This window comes from Carassius carassius, chromosome 26 (genome assembly GCF_963082965.1).
Source record: "Carassius carassius chromosome 26, fCarCar2.1, whole genome shotgun sequence".
In the NCBI taxonomy this organism is placed as follows: Eukaryota; Metazoa; Chordata; class Actinopteri; order Cypriniformes; family Cyprinidae; genus Carassius; species Carassius carassius.
In genome coordinates this window covers 6,081,779-6,104,617 of record NC_081780.1, presented here as the reverse complement: position 1 = coordinate 6,104,617, position 22,839 = coordinate 6,081,779, and the positions used below count along the sequence as shown (strand labels likewise).

General features: G+C 36.4%; 2 protein-coding genes across 11 annotated transcripts in view; both read right to left on the bottom strand.

The window, feature by feature from the left end:
- LOC132105639 (filamin-C-like) overlaps positions 1-16,352 on the bottom strand; it is a 49,618-nt gene extending 33,266 nt beyond the window's left edge. For 4 of the 8 annotated variants that reach the window (XM_059510920.1, XM_059510921.1, XM_059510922.1 and 1 more), the window contains exon 1: positions 15,514-16,352. In XM_059510920.1, coding sequence (XP_059366903.1) covers positions 15,514-15,892 — 379 coding nt within the window. In that variant the 5' untranslated portion in view covers positions 15,893-16,352. The remainder of the gene's footprint in view (positions 1-15,513) is intronic. The other 4 variants (XM_059510916.1, XM_059510917.1, XM_059510918.1 and 1 more) reach the window with 1 other exon arrangement.
- Positions 16,353-19,044: 2,692 nt separating this feature from the next.
- LOC132105632 (coiled-coil domain-containing protein 136-like) overlaps positions 19,045-22,839 on the bottom strand; it is a 29,664-nt gene continuing 25,869 nt past the window's right edge. For all 3 annotated transcript variants that reach the window (XR_009423968.1, XM_059510902.1, XM_059510903.1), the window contains exon 10: positions 19,045-22,197. The gene's annotated coding sequence lies outside the window, so the exon portion shown is untranslated. The remainder of the gene's footprint in view (positions 22,198-22,839) is intronic.

Below are 22,839 nucleotides of genomic sequence, written 5' to 3'. Positions count from 1 at the left end.
AGACACTTTCCTAACCCTGATTAAAGCCAGTCTGGATCATTCTCATCCTCCCTCCGCTCAATCACACCAACAAGATGAGATAAAAATAAAGAAACAGATGCTGGAAACATTTTATAAGCCACTGTTGGCAAAAGCTATAGGAGAAAACACATGTAATGGTGTTATTGCAGCGAGTACAGATGCATTCAGCTTGAATCCAGCTGTTGGTGATTGCTGCCCTTTTCAGCTAAAAGCAATTGCTTTATTTCACTGATGAACAGCATATTGTCATTGTTTGGAAGTTCTTCAAAGGAGGGAATTTACTAAGAATGGACTACGCTGGCTGATAGGGCTGTTGGCATGCAGTGCTTGTGTTGTTTTAGCAACCAATTCAGTAAAGGAACAAAATTGTGCTGAATCCGATTTTCATGACGTGATTTCCCATCCTGCAGGTTCATTTTGAGTGCAAAGATATGCTGTTTGCAGCAGACAGTTTGCTAATATTGTGCCTGGCACACTGTGACGACTTTTGTGAATAAGAAAAATTCTATAATAAGCCTAATTTACATTAAAATATGCAAGTTTGCACTTTATTCTGAAATTATGGCTAAGAATATGAATTAAAGCTTTACAAATTAAAAATGAAAGTTTGCACTTAAAATGACAATACAGCAATACACCAGCACAATTAATTGTTAAATTGTATATTATTATTAATTGAGTGACTGTTTAGTGAATTTGCCCCATATGGTTTTAAAAAAATACTTATTCTTTCATTACTTGCAAATGGCAAAATAGATCCATAAAGCAGATCCTCTTTATTAAATTGAACTTTTCTGATATTTTTTCCAAAAACTGCAGTTTGTTTTGTACTGATTGTGTTTGCACTGATTCAGTCGTACCATCTTTGTTATCCAATTTGTTTATATCATTTGTTTATACATATTTATAGTTTCTAATAAGATCTTCCAATAAGAATTTCTAATAGGGTCATTCTGTGTTGCCCTTTGAATTATTTGAACATCGGCCAGTGACGCCATCAGAAATTTGTACAGCTTAGATGCATCAGGTGATTGACGGCTGTTGCTTGGGGTTACCAAACAAACATCGCAGTCTCCCTGGAGGAGAGGACAGAAAAGACAGAGACAATGGCCTCAGTGTGGAAGAGACATTCTGCCTCAGGACATATGCAGCCTACACCCACACACACACATCACTTCAAGAGAGAATGTATAATAAATGAGGACCTTTTGTTTCACAAACTGTAAAAGATAAACTAATCAATCAAAATAGAATTAACAAGAGAAAGGACAATTGAAAGCGAGCTGTATAAATAAATGGAAAAACAATATGCATGCACGGAGCAAATGGTAATTAAAGGTTCAAAGGCAAAATATGCAGTCATAATTTTCCTATTATTCCCTTAAAGCCATAAAACACAATGCAGCATGGCTGTACAATACAGTAAAATAAAACACTGTTTCAACACACACATACACATAGTCACAAGGTGAAAGTCCTGGAGGACTTGAAAAGACAGACAATGCAACAAAGCACATGACATCAATATCAAAGTTGAGATCTCAGTTATAAACACTACTCATAGGAGCCTGACAGACATAGAGCACATCAATAATAATCTCTATTATTAATAATCCAATAATCTTAGAGGATCCATTGGTGAGCAAACGATAGATCTTGGATGACCTGAAGGTAAACTTTTTGGATGAACTATTCCTTTAAAAACTAAAAAAGTGAATTCATATAAACTGGAACCTCTTGACGTCAAAAAAAAAAAAAAGTATATCTTGTTTAAAGACCACCTTGTTGAGCTAAAGCTGACAATTGCGCAAACATACATTAAATTGTGTCTTGACACAAAAGGCTTGGCTCTAAATTCACAGGGTTTCATTTCAGTTTCTATTTTCTACTCAGCTGCCGTTTTCATATGCAGAGGTCTGTTTAAAGCGAGATAGAGAGAGAGAGAGAGAGAGCAGGGATTCCCCCAGTAGCTGAGGAAAGACAACATTCCTGTTATCTGACTTTCTCCAAGAGTCGCACACAAAACACAGAGCAGCCTGAAGTCACATCCTGAAACTGTGGACACTCCAAATATTCAGATGACTTTCTGTTAGCGTGTGTCCATTGTCAAAGAGGTCAAGTTCATGGTCCTGTGGACAGGCCGGAAAATATAATTCCATTACTGTGTCTCTCCAAGAGGGAAAGATAGGAAAGGGGGTGGGATGAAGACATCATGGACACATGCCATCAACACTCACTTTTCCACAGGATCTTCAAAGAACAATGGAAGAGTTTTAGAGAAACTGCAGAAAACACACACACACATCAAGCAGCTAACATTTGATTTGAATGACAAGCCCAAAGGCAAAGTACCAAGACTGACTTTCAGCACATGTACAGCAAATTAACTTCTCACATGGAGAAAAAACTGTCAATCATGCTCTCGAAAAAAGCATATTGAGACACTAATCAGCGGTCAAAAAGCATCACTAAGGGATTCAAGGTTTTTGGATTGGCTACTATATTTTATGTGAATGTACAAAATGTGTGTTTTTTTTTGTGAACTAATGTTTATGCCAGAGTTAATATGGCTACTGTCTTTGTCAGAGTGACATTCAAAAATAATCTGATCACTATATATTATAATTTAGGTATTATAAAAATGTAAAATAATATTACTATTTTAGTATATTTTAAAATGTAGTTTATTCCTACTAGGGATGGGCGTTTTCCACAAATATCACATTCGAATATTTGAGCTCACAAAAAACGAATATTCGAATATTCGTTTATTTAAATTAAGTTTAATGAGTAAGACGTTATTTTTCAGCAACATTTGTTTTCGTCATTTTGAACAAGCTTACAATAAGCTTGAACATTACACATCGTGTTTTGTAGCTGAAAACTTTTAACAATGCGTGCAAACAAACAAAAGTACAGATTAAAAGCAAAAAAAAAAAAAAAAAAGTGAACAAAGAAAAAACGTAAAGCAGCCTGCAGCAATTAGGCTATTGTACAGAATGTAGCTTACACTTAACTTTTAAACTGTCAGCAAATCTTTTTTGCTTTTTTTTCTATTGTTTCAAATGTTCTTGTTAAGAAATACGGGCATGTAAACATGATTGGGGGAAAGTCGGCTCCTTAGTCTGTTAACAATAAGGCCGGCCGAGGAGAAAACGCGCTCTGACGACACAGACGTTGGCGGGACTCACAAAGTACGGTCTGCTAAGCGAATACGTTTTGTGAAGCGCTTCGTGTTTTCGTTTCACCACTGAATGGGATCCTCATCTGGTGGAATACATGGCTCCAGCAAGAACTGTTCCCACTCGTCTCTGCTGGACTCTCTGTAATCATCGCTGGAGAAGAGGAGTTTTCACTGCATTCTCCAAGTTAGCGGTGTTTATTCGTTGCTTGAGAGATGCTGCAACAATGTTCTTGAATCACTTTCTGTGATTCTCCACGGCATATTTGAAGTACTGTAGAAGACCGCAGTTCTTTTAGGGGGCGTTCACATATCGCGTCTTTTGCGCGCTCAAGTTCATTTTTTCCAATGTAGGCGCGTGGTATGCGTGCTCATAATGGAAGCGACGCGGTCGCGATGCGCACTCGGTGCGATGCGGTCCCGTTTTTTCCAGGCGCGTCCGCACAGCATCGAGTTAAAAACATCTCAACTTTCAGAATGCCACAAGCGCACCGCAGGTCATGTGACAAGAACTAAACATTCAGCTTCATCCTTTCCTGTAACAACGTTGAAAGCTCAGCCAAGATGAAGGAACAGTTGATCATAGCTGTATATGGATTGCCATTTTGAAATAAATTTAGTAGCAGAGCTACTGAAAGCGATTTTTTTTGTGCTGCAAATCCATTTATCCTTTGCTGAAATTTCCGCATCTTCATGGAGAGAACGCGTCGCCTCAGGAGCGCTTCTGCCCGAGCGCGCATAGCCTTTTCCACGCCTTATTAGGCGCGATATGTGATGGCCCCTTAATCATTCATTAATTATTTTTTGCTTGCATACACCTTCAAATATGCCGTGGAGAATCACAGAAAGTGACCAAATGAGGTTTTATTGTGAACTTTTTTTTTTTTTTTTTCGAAATTCGAATATCATTTTTATTTATCGAATAATTAGAGCAGAACGAATATTCGAATGTTCGACTATCCGTGCACATCCCTAATTCCTACGATTGTAACGCTTATTTTTTTAGGATCATTACTCCAGTCTTCAGTGTCACATGATCCCTCAGAAATCATTTTTATATGTTGAGCTGGTGAAAGTGGAATCATTTCAAAATATAAAAGTTTCAAAAAGTTATAGAAGTTTAAAATTTACTTAAAAAAATGCACAGTACCAATTTTAATATTTTATATAAAAGAAATGTCTGACAAAATATTTTTGAATCTAAAATTGATACAGAACTAAAGCCTTGTGTCTAAATAAGTTATGTTCCAAATTTGAAGTTGATATAAAAAAAATTGAGGTTCTTGTGAGATTTTATTTAGGGTGTTATACCACACATAGCCACCAAGTGCCATCCAAACTCCAATTCATTTTTTTATACATTATTTCTGTAATAAATGCCTATATTTCTCTGTCAATATTAGTTCTATCACATTATATCCACCAAATATGAAATCTTGAGACTCAGACAAAATGTAAATGTTTGAAGATTATAAACAGTTTTGATTCTAAAAAAGCATAATACATTTTGTAATATATGACTCTTGAATCCACCCACTACGCTAAAAGATAGTGAAGTCCCATTTCCATGCTAATGCAATGTCCAATTTCAAAATAGTTTTCACAGGATGAATTTTAAGGTTTTAAGCTTTCCAAAGATAAATATGTGATAAAGACAATGAAGAAAAAGCACCAAGTGGCCCACAGGTGAGCAGGTGACACTTATGGGGTTTAAAAGAAAAAACTTACTGTTTTATACATTAAAATATAACATTACATAGCAGCACTCATGGGATGTAGTGCCAAAATGTACACATGACTAACATTGATGTATTTGTTCAGTTTACTTCAGGATTTGCTGTCTTTGTGGTCACACGTTACATCAGAAATACAACTGCTGCCAGTGATGACAGGAAACATCTTTTTCTAAGCCAATAAGTGCCACTTAGACATGAGCATCCATGTCACTGCATTACATTTATTCCTGAAACAAGAACAAGCTGTTACTGCTTACAGGCACATGTCAAACCATACAACAGTCTAATGGATTCTGACCTAACTTTATGGAAAACGTGATACTTTAATTGACAGTCATGTCTCTATTAATTTATTTCAGAGTACAGAAAGAAATGTGTGGTGGCCCAAGTTGCCAAATGCTGCAAATCGGCAGCCGTTGGGAGCATTTTCATGGCAGCAACTGACTTCACTCTCCAGAACGCATGAGGTCAAAAAGAAATAAACGCTGAAACCCAACAGAAACAGCGAGTCTGGACAATGACAGAGCAGTTCATTTATCAACGTCCTTTCCACATAAACAAATTTTTTACACACTAATACATCATCATGGATATGGAAACTGTGAAAACAGGCATGGCGCCTACGTGTTTACCAGAATGCTTTACTAAATACACAGCTCTCCGTGAAGCAGATCAAAAAGTGATCCAGGAGAACTTCTGCCTGAAGAAAGACAAGAGAAAATAAAGATCTTCCCACATACACACACCATCTTGAGATATGGCACATGTGTTGTGGCAGGTGGTGTGTCTTCAAAAGTCCAAAAAAGGCCATCGGTGACCGGTGGCCATCGGAGCATTCTGTTGTTTTGCCACATGGTCCTGTCTAACCTGTTGAAGACCATGGACAATAGAAACAACACTTACACAGCTGACCTCACGTATCCCACAGACGTGAGAACAGCTGGATATACTGTGAGGGTGTAATTAAACAAAATGGCACCAGTAGACCTTTAAAACAACTCTTTGATGTCAAAACTTGATCAAAGCAATAAAACTTTCTGGAACAGAGACACATACACCTCTACATTGCAAATGCAAAATATATCCATAACCTGAATCCCCTCAGCTAAAGTGATGGACCAATCCATTTTTTTGAACCAATTCCACCAATAGCTCTGTCGATTTCACTAGAATTTGACATTTGTGTCACATAACTTTCATTTAAAGGGACGGCTCACCCAAAAAATCATTCATTAGACCCATAATTCATCTTCGGAACACAAATGAATATATTTTGATGAAATCCGAGAGCTTTCTGACCTTGAATAGAGAGCAACGCAACTAAATGTTTTATGACCCAGAAAGGTAATTAAGACATCATTAAACATCAGTGGTTCAACCGTCATGTTTTGAAGCTATGAGAATACCCTACTTTTTGCAAAAAATACAGGCTATATTCACGCCACCATTCACAAGAGTACCATGAAGATGATGATCCGAAGATGAACGAAGGTCTCACAGGTTTGCAACAACATGAGGGTGAGTAATTAATGACAGAATTTGCATTGATGGGTGAACTAACCCTTTAAATCCATTCTGTGGAATTGTTGCTAATCGGTGCAAAAGTTATGTAGTTTTTCCAGTCTCAAGTACATATAAAGAAAACAATGTGGGGTTAATTTTCATGCAATGTTTCATAAGAGGCATTCATTCCTGGCCTTGTATGTTTAACTCTCAGTTATTCCTCTTCTTCAAGTCAAATGAGCAGAAAAAAAGCCTGTCTCCAATGTAAACCAGTAATAAAACACTGTAATAAGTCTGTCATTGCTAAGGCATTTCCCACTCCAAACCCAAACTCCAGTGGAGGTATTTCACACAGTGAAAAAGAAACAATGGTAACTTCCACCAACAAGGGAAAACAAAATACAAAATCTTTCCTTTTTTGCCCCCTTGTTCTTTTTTTCCTCAACGTTTAGGTCCGTGGTTCTCAACCTGCGGCCCGTCACGAATTCAAATGCGGCCCGCCATATGCTGAATAAAAAATAAATAAATAAAAAAACTTTCAGTTTTACAATTAATTTTTTTTTTTAATTAATTAAAAAAATTAGGCTACTAATGAATATAGGCTATATCCTAATGTTTTTATGTGAAATTATTTTGTTTTTCATATATTATTTTCAGACATGAGCAGACTCACATAACATTACGCATTTAACGAACACATACAAGCGCGCACTTTGGCAGAATTCAATTCAAATAGTCATCAACAGCCATTAGTTAAGGTAAAATTGAACATCAGAATGGACAAATTTGTTTTTAAGGGAGAAAAAAAGAAATGTGAAAAATGCCAGCGAATGAACACGTATAAACAAGAATAGTCGCAGTATCAGTAGTGAAGGAGAAGTACTGGATTTTCGGTTTGCCCTGCAACTCACTTCAAGAAGTTCAGGCAAATATCACCATATACTACGTAGCAATCCTTAATTGAAGAAATGTGGCAAAACATCTCTGGAGAGAACCTCATATTATTAAATTCGAAAGTGCTTTCCATATTTGGATCAACATAGGCTACATTTGTGAACGCACATTTTCTGCAATGTTGCGCGTCAGGTTCATGCTCCCGTGCACATCTTACAGACTGCCTCCTGCTTTCTGCGTCCGCGAGTCCGCTATGGACCGCTAGGTAGGCATGACGTAAAAATCGGCATCGAAGAGTGTATGCCGAGCAATGATCTACAGTATATAGATCAGTGGTGCCGAGGCTCTGAGCATACGACCGCACGGACAGGTGTGCGTGGTCAGTAGGCTTCAAAAGCACAATTGCACATGTGTGCAGGCAGTGTGAAGAAGCTCATTGCTACTCGAACCTGTGCAATCCGTCAATAAATGAATATAAAGACAGCGATGTGCAATAATTCTGGGCAACTGTTTGTTTGTTGCAGAGCGAACCATCAGCCTGCGCATTCAGAAGTATTGAGAGTGAGGAGTCACGTGCCTGTTTGGGTTGATCTGAAGGTTGGTTTGTATTGGTGACGTAATATGTAAATTATATGCGTGCGGCCCGCGAGACTTGCACTGGACAATAGTGCGGCACACTGGGAAAAAAAAGGTTGAGAACCACTGGTTTAGGTGATAACATGCATAAAACATTTCAAAACAAGAAAAGCAATGTTGGACTCATTTAGAGAAGGGGAATGTGACTTTTTGAGAAAGACGGTGGTTTTGTTTATAGTAAGTACAACAATCAGGCAATCTCCTCTCCTGAGTGAACCCAGTCAGCTGCCGTCACAGCTGCTAACAGGCATCCTAAAGCAACAACTGATGTGCTCAGAGATCTGCCCTCCCCCTCATGGGCCTAATGCACACACACACACACACACATTCTAACTGTCTGTTGCAGCATGCATTCACCCCCTCCCCTCGATCCTTCAACAAAGCTTCAGAGTTGAAGTTCCATCCAGAACAGGCACATAGGAGCCTTTGTCCCAGTCTCCCTCCAGTGTGCCTGAGTTAAGACAGACTCCGGCACCTCAGGGATCAGGAAAGGACATCTGAAGCAGTTACTGAGAAAAGTATGACTAAAAGACGGTACAAATGTTGTAAATAAGCACACATGCACTATGGATGATTAAAGGATAAATGTTTACATGAGGACTTTACTACAGTAAAGTAAATATAAATATGATATAAATAATAATGATTACAAATAAATAAAATTATAGAAAATAATTATATAAATAATACTGATTATAATTATATATTAAATTGTAGAAAATAATATTTAAAAACAAATTAATAATCATTTGAAGACAACTTTGCCGATCCTCAAAATTTGTAAGCCAAAATTTGTAGGATGACACAAAATGCTGACTTTTACTAACAAATAAACAGAAATATCTGGAAGCAGATAATTTATGTATACCACCAACATTTTAATGATTCAAAGCTGGGTAATATAATAAAAAATAATACACATTTTTATAGAAAATAATATAAAAAAAAAATACAAAAATATTGATTATAATTACATTTAAAACTATATAACATTATGTAAAACTATTATAAAAACAAATAATAATTTGAAAATTTAACTGGAAAAATACATCTAAAATATTTTAAAAATTAAACTCAAAAGAGCCATACAAATATGTTGTCTTCATTATTTTAAGAACGTCTAATTGTTTGCAGTGCTGAGAGAAAGAATGAGTTAAAAAGCACGTAGAGTCAATCCTGTCTGCACTTTAGATCACATTTCTATAAACACAGACAGACACTTGAGACACAGACACAATCCTTTATGTTCTTTCAAGAACTAGCTCTCTGTAACAAGCCTATAGGTCATTAGCTGTGCATGTCTCAGCCATTTCTATGCTGACGTCCAACAAGAACACATCAAGACGCAGTCCAGGCTCGGGATGTTGTCATCGATTGTTAGTCAGAAGGGATTTTTACTGCCTTGTTAAGCTTAGTTTTGAAAAATGCTCTGAATGACGCCTGTTTCTCTTCCTGGAATCCACTAAAAGTCTCCCCCTCATTAGAAAAGAGAAGGTAAAGGTCTTTCCAGAGTTATGAGGGTGAAAGTTCAAATGGTGAAGACTTCTTCCACAATCAAATGGATGGAAAATATCAGTGGCATTTGCTAAGGCTATCATCACTATTACTATTACATTACTTAAACTATTAATTCTAGGGAAATACCTTTACATCATGATATTAGTCATTTGTCTATTTATAAAGCTCGGTTCAGTCCTCAGGGTTTACTCAGTCTATGTCTGGAGAAAATGAGCGAGGCGAAGACATTTGACCCTGTGGACAATGAGGGATTTTCTTGTCTGAGTCAATCTGGCAACTCAGGGTCAGGCAGCTGATGACATCATCACGCCTCTGACAGCCCTCTGTGCCTGACACTGCTGACACCAAACACCCCGGAGTGCACTTGGGCAGTCGGGTTCCCAGCCTTACAGATAACACAATACAGAAGAACTGCTTTATGTCTACCAAAGACTTTAGACTGCAAAAAACACATGAAGAGCTGACAGATTGAATAATATGTTTAAAAAAGGAGAGATTTCAGAGGGCACTGGATTCATAACTGTTGTTAAACACCTGCTAGATATTTTCATGGCTGTCAAATCAGCAAACCAGTCATGATCTTGACCTCTGACCTCACCTCTAACCCCGACAGCCGCTCCATTACTGCAGAGATAGAGTGACATTCCAACAACAGACACATGCACGTCTCTGTCACTCCTGTATATGATCACAGGTTTCTATACATTTTATCCTAGTTAATTTGGTACCCTTAATTGTTATTCTAGTCATATTCTATCACAAAATTGTTGTTCTATCTGTAATTCAAATAATTCCAAATAATTTCATAATAAAATTGTATTTATATAATTGTTTAAAAATACATGTATTATATGTACTGTATTTATATAAACAGATCATACTTACAGTACACTACTATTCAGAAGTTTGGGGTCAGTGAGATATTTCTAAACAAATTAAATTAAATGTAAAATAAAATGTAAAAAATATATAAAATTAAAATTAAATATATTTATATTGTGAAATATTACCACAATTTAAAAAAACTATTTTTATTTAAATAGATTTTTTACTCCAGTAATTTAGTGTCATATGATCCATCAGAAATCATACTGATTTGCTGCTCAAGAAACATTTCGGACTATTATCAATGTTGAAAACAGTTTTGCTACTTAACAATTTTGTGGAAACCATAGAATATATATTTTTTCCAGAATTATTTGATGAATACAGATATTAAACATTTTTATGTAATGTAGAAATGTTTTGTAAAATTATAAATGTATTTTTGGTGACTTTTTAAATATAATGCATCCTTGCTGGATAAAAAGATTCATTTATTTTTGAAAGCCCGAACATCTAAATAACACATTAAAGGAATAGTTCACCTACACATATAAAACGTTTGTCATCATTCACTCAACCATGTGTTATTCCAAACCTCTTTTTATTTGAAGATATTTCCAAATACTGTTTTTGTCCAAACTAAAATTTTCACAATATTCTTTTGTGTTCCACAGAAGAACAGTTCAAATTAAATTCTGTCATTGTTTACTCATCTCTATGTGTATTTATATAAACTTTTTGGTGAAATAAAGTCATACAGCTTTAGAACAACATTTGATGAATCATTAAAGCATGACAGAATTTTTGGTCAAACTACCTCTTTAAGTTGAGCAACCAGTCGATTCTGAATCTCAGACGTGCATTAAAACAAAAGTTCCTGTTCTACAATGTGTAACTCTATCCAAACAGCACCGAAAGCAGCTGAAAACATCGGAGAGGTTCAAATATCACTTACAGCACAGATGAAGCCCCAGTCAGCCTTCCAGCACCCCATTCATAATCAAAAGCGACTCGCCCTTTTTTCCCTCGTCTGCTTTCCATCATTTTCGGATCTCCTACATGGTCCTGGAGTTTGAGGATGGGGTTGGATTTATAGAGTAACAGAAGATTCCACAGCGGGTGTCAAAAGATATCCTAAATAAACCCTTCTGATATTGTGAGGCCTTTTGCTTTCATGAACTTAAACTGAATACTATAAACCTTTAAAATAATTCTCTAATAGTTTGCGTATGACCTCAAAGTGTCTTTTTGTAATTTAGAGTGATTAATAATCCAAATACAATATATTAGAAATAAATACAACGGCTGTGTTTTACATCACATGTTGAGTTTCCCACATTCAGACAAAGGAACTAAGAGCTGTTGCACAACCGTTCGTCACAAACACCTGATATCCGCCTACCCAGGATGCACCTGGGCCATCTGCAGCCTTGATATGCAACATTTTGCAATAAAGCAACACCACACTTTAGGCTTTCTTTACTAGAGATATTAATAAACCTAGTGGGACAAATTGAGGAAAGCACTACAGCGGTTCATGTCAAATCTCTGGAGGGAGTCTGTGTGTGTGTGTGTGTGTGTGTGCTTGAACATTCCAGCGGACTGACTAGCCCTTGACACATGGTAACAATTAAAGACGCTGGAGGACACGAGAGAGAAAGAGGGAGACCATGTTTGCAAGAAAGACTGCTTGTTGTTCTTCAGAAAAAGAAAGCCTGACTTTTGGATACTCTGCATTGGAAATCCTTTTCGTGGCCAAAGATTACATAGAGCTGAGTCCGGAGATAAACTCTGGGAGCCGACCAAAAAATATAACACGCAACGTTCACCAGAAACAATGTCAGAGGTGAACTAGAGGGTTGAATCAATAAAATCACTGCTACTTCTCAGTGTAGAGCAGATGAGGATAAATCTGGTTAATGGGCCAGGAAAGTGTTACATGCAGAGAAACAGAGCATGACTTGGTAGAGATAAGTCACTGTGCTGATAAGCCACCAAAGCACTTCAGGAAAACATGCTATGACTTCAATTTAAATCCAATGAAAATTATCCTCTGGGATACAACACCTCAACAGAGACTACCTTTCACATTGGCAACAGGGACATTCACTTCAGAGAGAAACACAGAGACAGCCCAAGTCCTAAACTATCACTACATCTTAGATCCGCTGATCATGTGCATGTAATTTAAGTCTTGCAAATATAAACATTTAGTTTCGTGGTAAATTTAACATTGCCTTTGCTGTTCAATCTCTCACAAGTCTGTTTATTTTCAAATGTCAAGGTGGAAAACAACATTTTGCTGAAACTGCAGACTAACAATAATTATACCATGGTATAAATTCAATTTAATACAAATATAAAATAAGTCCAACAAATGACATAATAATAAACAAACAAAATATTAAATACTAAAAATAAAAAGTGTGTTTATTTACAAATGTAATTTTTGTTCTATTTGAAGTCATATCTAATATGAATAAAACAATTCTAAAGATAACACAATACAGTTAATTATATTTCATATATTGACCCGCAAATAAATATTGTATTATCTATTTTACAGCACATATAATGTAGCAGAAATATTACTGTAATTGACTGACAGCCTTTAAAAAAGATAGATGTTGCTAAAATTAACCATTAATCACATTTATGGCAGAGCCAGTAAAAATCTCAACTGCTGAAATAGAAAAAAAACACCCTCAAGAAAAGGAAAGAAAATGATGTGAATCATGTGCTTATCATCTCTATCCCATGACTCACTCTTTCTCTCTCTTACAATCCAAAAGAGCTCCAGCAACCCCCTCTGTCCCGGCTCTCTGGGTCGGTAAGACTATTTAAAGCACCTGTTACTAGATGGACCCCAGAGCGCAGCTGTCTATCTATCAATCACTCACTCAGGGGCTAAACGCTGAAGATCCCTGTCCCAGAGCCATCATCACTTACACCCAAAACTCAAGGGTTTTCTGCTCCTATTTTTCCACAAACAGCTTGTTCACTTCTTAATACACAAAAAAACTATCAGCATTATTTTATGCACTCTGGCGACTATATTATATTTTGTATTTAAAAATGAAAAAATCACTGATCCTGGTAAAACTATATTTTACAGTGCCCCTAAAGTGACATATTTCAAAACTTTCGCATTCACTCACAAAACTTTTGCATTCTCTCGCAAACCATTGTGCTCCCCTGAAAATTCGCTCGCAAAAGTACTGAAATATAGTTTTTCCATCTCATATTATTTCCATCACAAAAGTTTCTCAGGTGAACGTTTTGTATTTATGTACACATGATTTTTGTCTTGCAAACATAACATTTTAGTTTTGTGGCAAATTGAGTATTGTTATTGCTGTTCAGTGTATCATTAATTATTTACAAATGTTAAGATTACAGATGTTTTTTTCAAAGATTACATTTTGTTGAAATTGCAAGAGTAAAAATTTCAATATAATAATAACTATAACAAAACTACTACTTATTTTAAAAAAATCTAAACACAAATAAGCAAAACAAATGAATAAATTACAAAAGAAGATTTATTGTGCAAAACGTTTGTTCGCTTGCAAAACTATACTGCATTTCCTAAAAAACTTTGCATTCTCTCACAAAACTATTGTAATCTTCCAAGGAACATTGTGTTTTCATGCAAAACAAAACTAACGCACAGTTTTGTAAATGCTAAATTTCTAAGGGGGACACAGTAGAGTCACAAGCAAATAACAAAGTTTTGCGAGAAAACACAAAAGCATGGAAATCCCCCCCCCCCCCCATTTCATACTGTTTTACCATCACCATGTCCATTTAGGAGTTCTGTATTATTTTCATGTATGCATGTAAATGCATCAAATTCTATTTTCACACTTTCAGGTACATCTGCATGAGCGACTGAGTGTGTAGTGATAAAATAAATGAGGTGAGTGGTATTTCCTGTAGCGGCAGCAGGCCAGCCCCCATGTCACACAGTTCACACACACACACACACACACACACACACACACACACACACACAGGGTTTCTTGAACTAGGGTGCAAGAGCTTTTCCTGCACCTCTGTCACCCTACACTCTTGCGTTAGGGGAGTTCTGAGAGGCAGGTGCCCTTCTGGAAAGATCCGTCTCACTGCCAACAACAGCCGGGCTCAAAGCACTGCGGTCATGTGCCAGCGTGTGAGACGGTTGACTCCTTCCCCCAAACCCAGTAGGAGGCTCACATCTGCAGTCAAAGTCCAATCAAATAATCATTCAGTGTCTATCAATGGCTAAAAGCCAGTCTTTATTATAAACATACCAGCCCCACAACAGTAATAGGAATGAACGTTGCCCTTTTTCTGTTGTTTTGAAAGAATGCCATGCTACCAACTCCTGACACCCACCACTGAGCTCTCAGAACAATATAAGGCTTTTGCCACTGCAAAAAAAATTTAAAAATAAAATGGCACTGACCCTTAAACAGATCCAAGAGTCATTTTAAAGAAGCCAAGATGACCCAGAACCAGCCATTGTACTTTTTTGACATATGTCAAATATGTCTTACATATGTCATATGTAAAATTGCTTTCTGACATATAATGATCTCTAATCAATATTTATTTCATGCCTACATGCCCTTTGAGGTGGAATCCACAAATCCATAATGACATTGATCTAGAGCTGAATTTGGGACCGTGTCCCAAAGCCTAAGGGTACAAAATGCATCCCAAAATGTAAACTACTGTCCCAGGATCTCTTTTTGTTTTATATAATATTGAATATGATCATATCAACAGGAGCAGCTGATGTCAAACGACAATCAAAATTTGATCTATAATTTAAGCAATAAACAGCCAATATTGGGTCACTTTGAGATTATCTGCATCGGATGATTTCTAGCATCTACGGTGTCAACATAAAAAGCACATATATTTAATTTGCATTCAAACAAACATCATGAAACTTTGATTTTTATTTGAAGGCAAATATCATTCACATTTTTTAATAGATAGTATGAGCTCCAGCTGTACATTCAAAGAAGAAAAATGAGTGTTCGCAAACTAAAATAATATTTTAGAGCTTCCAACACAGAATTACAACAAATGAGAATCAATATTTAGTGTTAAAATGGAAAACAGACCCATTATGAGTAGTCTGCATGGTCTGACCCTAATTAAGGCTTGATCCCACCACAGAACGTATTTACGCAATGAAACAGCACTTACCTATAGAAACCAGTTTGATGTGTTCCCTTTCAAGAAACTCTAGCGCGACGGACACGTTCTCCAGCTTCATCTGCCTGAAATTGGGTCTGGCGTGGTACTTTCTGTACATTTTCTTCTGGCTGAGAACTTCCAGGAGCCCGATGAGCTTGAGCCCGTCGCTCAGGTCCTTCTGCAGGTCGTTGATCTTCTTGTTGAGGCATTTCAGATGCTCGTTGCACCACCTGGTGAAGGTGTTCTGCTGGATCTTCTTCCAGGGCGCATCCTCCGCCAGGTCCTTCTCCGTGGCCGGCATCTCCTCGTCTCCGTCCTCTCCGTTGTCGGTGCCCTGGTAATACTGCGGCGGCAGCTGCTGGTCGAAGTATGTATTATTGCTCATCATGGTTTTTTTTTCCCCCCCGATGTTCTCGTGCCCCCCTTTTTATACGACAATCAGCGAGTTTTTACAGCGCGAGGGGGAGTGGGACAAGCGCGCACACGCTACTCTGAAGGGGGAAAAAAAGAAGGAAAGAAAACGAAAGAAAGTTTAAGAGCGTGAGAAGTATTTCTTTAGAACCAAACCAGCTTTGAACTAGTTGTAAAGAAAGAACGGTTGCAGCGCGAATGTTTTGCGTTCACTTTTTAATTCCTCCAGCCGTCACTTTTCAGAACGCCGTTTGAAAAAAGTTCGTTCCTGCTTTATTCGTGTTCGAAATTAAAGGAAAGACGGGGAAAGCGACGCGACTTCATATACTTGAATGGTTAAATGAAGCATGAGGCGCTTTAAAACTCTTGAGACCCCTCCGGCAGGGCTCACACGTCAGTCTGCTGGATCTCCTGGTATGCTGCTGTCATCATGACCATATAGAACTGCGCGATGGATGGGGGATTCTCTAATCTGACCGAGATAGTGATACCGGCGCCCGATTGGGCGAAGCGCACAGCGGGGAAGGGGATTGGACAGACCCCGAGCGCCACGACAGTTGTGACTGTCATTTTTATTTTTAGAAACTCCAAATTGGGCACGTGGGGGCTGGAGTTGAGCTTGTTGTAAAACTTGGGCTCTTTTTTTAAAACAAATGGGGATGGAAAAAGCAAATGACAGCATAATTATGTCAGTGAGCCATTTTAACACAGTATGCTAAATACACATCAAAGCATACTAAGGAGAAGGGATGACAGGCTGTTTATTAAAAACGTATAAATAGTTTGACAGTTTATTAATGAACAATATTATGGCTGCAGTTGACAAAACCTCTATTCCAGTCAATGAAGTCATACACTGTAAAACTTTGTTAAATAGCTGTGAGTCATTTTGTTACCTGTATGTTACAGTTCTTAACTACGTCATTAAACTAGCTGTTACTCTAAAATGCACTTTGGATGAAAATAAATGTCAAATGCATAAAAATATGAATGTAAATAAATAAATATCTAGTAGTCATGTCACAACACATGGAGCACATCAGTGCTTAAAGGGTTAGTTCACCCAGAACTAACGGATTTCGGAGGTGCCGGATCCGGATCCGGCTTGTTCCGGCACAAATTAAGCCCTGGAGCACATAAAATAACACTTTTTACATAAAATTCGAGTGCTAAAGTTTGTTAACGGTGTGTATTGTTTATAACAAAGACTTTCAGAGCATTTTTTTACAAGTTATTCAATGTGTTACTTTCTGTTTCCTTGTAATCAACTAGCATCCTCTGAGTAAAAATTATTTATTTTGCTACAAAATTGTCACATTTTTCAGTGTATCAAGGTAATATGGACAATACGTTTTACGTAACTTTTTTTCAATTAAATGTCTAACATTTTTACAGTGGTCATTAACCTGCACTTTAAAAAAATTGGGGTCAGACATGGACATACCCAACCAATGTGTTAAATTTTTTAATTCAGTTTTTAAACAAAACGGTCTAAACATTGGTTACAACCTTGCCCCCTTTTTTTTCTTTTTTTCTTTTTTTTGAGTGTGTGCAGGGTTTCTAAATGTATTCTTTCATCTTATAAATCAGTTCAAATGTACAGTTGATGAAACACATAAAATATGTATTATTTTGCAGTTAGATGCTGCATGGAGTTACAAAGTTAAAAAATGACCTTCAATGAAAAGCACAGGCCTGAATGTTAAAAAGCACCATGGAGAACTATTTTACATTTTATGCATGATCAGGGTTTTAATTTAGCTTTGATTAATTTTGCACTAAAATATGATTACTGATTGTATTAAATGAGTTTAACAGCATATTGTACCTAGAGGCTATGGATTATTTGATTATAATAACCTACATAAGGCAGACTAGTTTAGTGTTTGTGCCATAAGACTTTAGACTCAAAACCTTATTGTTACAGAGATGTGGCCATATCATGTAAACAATGATGGCATTATTTCAACTTGTTTACAAACCCGTTTCTGACCTCAGGTCACAGTGCTGTAAAATGTCACAACCTGGAAGCTTGTATCATTTGACATGTTATACATACTTTCTGTATGTGGTTTAAATATTTTATGAAAATATTACAAACATCTAAAGTTAGGCAATAGAATAGTCATAAGACTGAACTCATTACAACAACACACTGTGAGATATTATGGGTCTGTACGGAAATGTATATACAAGTAAAAGTGTAAGACAGAACGAGTTCTTGTAATTCAGTGTTTTCTCCTGTGGTGAACTGTGACTAAACCATATACATGCATATGGTTCAGTATTACTGGAAAAATAAGACCCCCATGGACACCCTGTTTTATGTGTCATACACAAAAAACATAAATTCTAAAGAAATGAAACCTCTGACATGCAAAACCCCAAAATAGAAGAGGTTCATATACTTACAATGAAGTCACAGGCATGACTCAGAACCTCAGCACACTTCGATGTGAACTGACAAATAAAACAGATGTAAATATCAGAAGAAAGACTAGATAGATGAAGGGGGACATCTGTTCATCATTTAGTGAAAGCCATGGATATCAACTCACCTTATGATTCAACAACAGCCTGAAACAAAATCAAGCTAAAAGCAGTTCACTGACCTGACAGAAATAAACAAGCACATATATTGAATCATGATGCTCCGGATAAACTACTTTATTAGTTGCTGTTCATTTACAAAATATACATGGTTACCAAAATACTTCAAATTACATTATTTTTTTAAATAACTAAAGACAACATATAACAACATATAAACATATAAACATGTCAAAGACACTGTACAGAACAGTTACAATTACACAACCACATACAGACACACAGCAGCATCGCCACAATGCCACATATTACCAACATCTCCATACATCTACCACCTTCCGGCATCCAGTAAAGCGCCATTTACAAATGCATTTCTAATGAATTTGTTAGTCTGTACAATTTGCAATTACCAAAAACCAAAAGACTTTAATAACAAGATAAACAGAACAGAAGAGAGAACCGGAGTGGAGAATGGACTTTAAGGAACAGTTCACCTAAAAATGCTGTGGATGTGTTTGTTTTTTCATCGGAAAAGATTTGGAGAAATTTAGCACTACATTACTTGCTCACCATTGGATCCTCTGCAGTGAATGGATGGAGTCCAAACAGCTGATGAACAAGACCATAATTGATCCACTCCTGTCACACTTTTGGATTATTATCATATTTTTATCAGCTGTTTGGACTCTAATTCTGATGGCACCCATTCACTGCAGATTATCAATTGGTGAGCAAGTGATGTAATGTTACATTTCTCCAAATCTGAATAAACAAACTCTACATTAGGATAGCCTGAGCCCTGATAGTGAATAAATATTTGGGGGAACTATTCCTTTAAATTAAAGACAACACGACATTCAAAATTCATTGATAAAGTGAATCATTTTATGTAATGGTTCATAATAAGGTCCACTTGGAGAAAGCCTGGGCTTTCCAAAAGTTGATTGCTCTGATTGCATATTTGGAAATATTCTGGACAGTTTCAAATCATAATGGTGTCATCCACAGCAAAAGTGTACAGATAAATCAAATTAAAAGAGGACATAAATGGCATTGTTCTTCATCTTCAACACAAAACAAAAGCAAACAGTTTAAAAACTTGGTTAATTTGGATTTAAACAAATCGTGCAAACTCTAATCGTACGAAATCGTCACAAGAGCTAAAATCTACCACTGGTTTCTATCACTCAGCATGCAGAATCTACTTCCACAGACATGCAAATACACGATCTGTACATATTACATCATTTACAAGTGCTGAGTGGAACAGTAAAATAAATTCACCTCTTTAGATGTGAAAATGTTCATATTCAATCTCATCCAAGTAACAAACCTTCTAATGCAGTGCAGGACAAATAGCACTTTTTTAATTTTTTGACAAATCACTGTGTAGCATGCAGTGTTTCATAGAAAGTCAGCTGACCATTGAAACATTGAACATTCAGTTGTGCTACCACTGAGTTTTGAGTCTATAAACAGGAGCAGAAAACAGCACTGGAACAACTTTGGGATACGGCAGATATTCCCAAACACTCAACAACAACTAATGCCAGGTCTTAAAACCACACTACAAAGATCACTGCCACAGCGCTAGTCAGCCGTCTACAAGCACATATGTCTACTATGATTAAGTCACTTTGATAAGAAGTCTACTTTGTGCGGTTCGTTGAAAATGACACCAAAAGACATCAGGTGAAGACAACTTGTGTGTATACCAGAAATGATTATATAGCAATAAATACTGTAAATATAAAGTCAAAGATTTTGTTCATAACAATAGTACCTCAAGGCTTAACGCATGTATTTACTAGAACCATTACATGGATATGAGTTCAGTGACACTATTATTAATCTTCATAAATGAAGGTACAGCTGTTGTAATCCCAAATCCACACAAAGAACTCAAATTTGTAACCTCTGATGTAAAAAGCTACATATAAGTACACATTTCTCAGTTTTAAATGTCTTTAGTGAAATATACATAATTTAAGACACGTTTCTTACCATTATAACTTTTTTTGTGAAAGGCAGTATGGAAGTTTCTGCTTCTAGCATTATTATTAACTAGATAATCAATTCATGCTATTTATTTATGCTACAGATTTAAATTGCTTTGTAAGAAACATCTTTGTTATGGTTTTTCTGTAAGGGTTTATGACAGTAGTTCTCAACTGGTTTGACATCAAGTGAAAACCAAATACACTATAAAAAAAAATGTTGTTTTAAAAATAATGTCAAAAATGTATATTAGCGTGAACTGCATAGGTCCAGTGATATGCATGAAATGATTTGGGAAGATTTACTGACTACAAAAAGATATGCATTTCAGGTCATTATTTATAAGCTTTTTCATTTTGCTACAGTATTTTAACTTTATTTAAAAATTGTTTATCCTGAAATAAATGACCTGCGATTTATTTTTGGGTCCCGGCACCAGTTGAGAACTACCAGTTCATGCCATTTTGTTCTTTCTGTAAAAATGTTCCAACTCTGTCAGATTCCTTGCAGAGAAGAGATTGTATAGACATAGAAGTCATCTGTGTTTTGTCATTGCAAACATGCAAAAAAATGAAATAAAAACAACAACAGCAAATAATCATCAATGCATCGTGGAATTACAGTAGATCTGTGCTTGTTCATTACACTCCTTTCAGAATTTTTTAGTGTTCTTTTAGCTTGTACATTATTCAGTCTTTGTATAAAAATATCTATCACTCTTAAGCATCATTTATCAATCTTCACACACAAAATCAATCTACAAATTTCATGTCTTGGAATAAACAATTCAGCTACAAAAATATCTGTAAGTTTAAAATAAGCATGGTTACCTGCTGTAATAACCTTAAACCACCTGGAGTCTTCAAAATCTGGATTTTTTTTTTCAGCAAAATTAATGTAAAAATGACAAATAGTATGCATCACATGAGTATTCTCCTTTGCTAGCATATAGAGAAGTACTGTACAGTTAACTACAAAGCTTTTGAGTTAGAAACCAAAGAGAACATGCCATGGTCTAAAGTGAAGGAAGTTCTCGGTTATTGAACCTAAACACAAACAATTCTGACAGTATTAAGACTTCGGTACGTAATTATTTTAAATGGGAAGATCCAGGAAGATTAAATAAGTACTGCATGCTCCTACCTAATCGAAAAGCAATGAAGCACAAAGCAATGTTGATGAAGAATTTTGTCCTCTTCAGTCCCCAAGAGATCAGGAATCTGTTTATAGAGGTAAAATGTGCAAATGTTCTAGCGTAAAGTGATAAGGCGAATAGTTTTGGGAAAGAAAAAACAACTGAAGAAATGGAAATCGAGGAGTCAGACCAATTAGAAGCACTTGGAGTCGTCCTCTGTTCTGGCCATTTAAAAACCCACAGCATGGCATCAGTGACTGTAGCACTGCTGGTTGAAATAGATATGATTGTCTACAAAAGCAGAGGAAAGCAGTTGAAACAGCAAACAACCAGCATCATAATGCACACCAAGAAGCCATGAAGTTTGGAAGCCATTTGTTATAGTGTTCCCGTATGTCCCAGGCGAGTGATGGTTTTCAGTTCCCATTGGTGGTTAAGTGTGGTCGGGTGATAGAATTGTGTACCATGGGCAGAGTGGGATGATGAGGTCACTTCCTGTCCAGCACTCAGGCCAGAGCTCTAGTGAAACTGGGAATGAGAAGAACTGCTGCTGCTACCACCGCAACAACCATCACCAGGTTCCAGTCTCCCTCACTCTCCTGAGGTCAATGAGAGGAAGAGAATGACATCAGAGGGCAAAGGTCAAGAGAAGAAATATTTACATCTTTTATATTTTTCCTCTTTATTCTTTGTTAATATTATAATTATAGAATAGATCTTTGAACAGTTACTTGCTATATACATTTACTTTATATATATATATATATATATATATATTAATGAAAAAAATTATTAGATAGACAGATGTATGTCTTCTGAAATATTGGTCGGTAAGTGTTCTAAAGCACTGCCACGTGAAAACTAGACATAAAATAAAATAAAAAATAAAATAAAAGATAGATAGATCAAATCTGTGTATTTTTTTCTAACAAAGAGGTTCTGATGTTCATATTTCATCTTGGCATTCACCAAACTGAAACAGGTACAAACTCACAAATTTCAATGAAACTGAAACACAAATGGTTGCATAAACATTTTAGACTGGTTTTAAAAAGTTACCTATTTTCTTTTTTTCCAAGACTGGTCATAACTTTTTTAATTCAGTTATTAAAAGGTAGAGTGTTCTTATTTGTATTGGAAAAGTAAGACTGATTACCCCTTGGCAACTGCTAGTTGGTCAAACTTGTTCTTAAGACACAGTCATGGTGGCTAAATTTACGCAACTGGCCACAGAGTTTCAC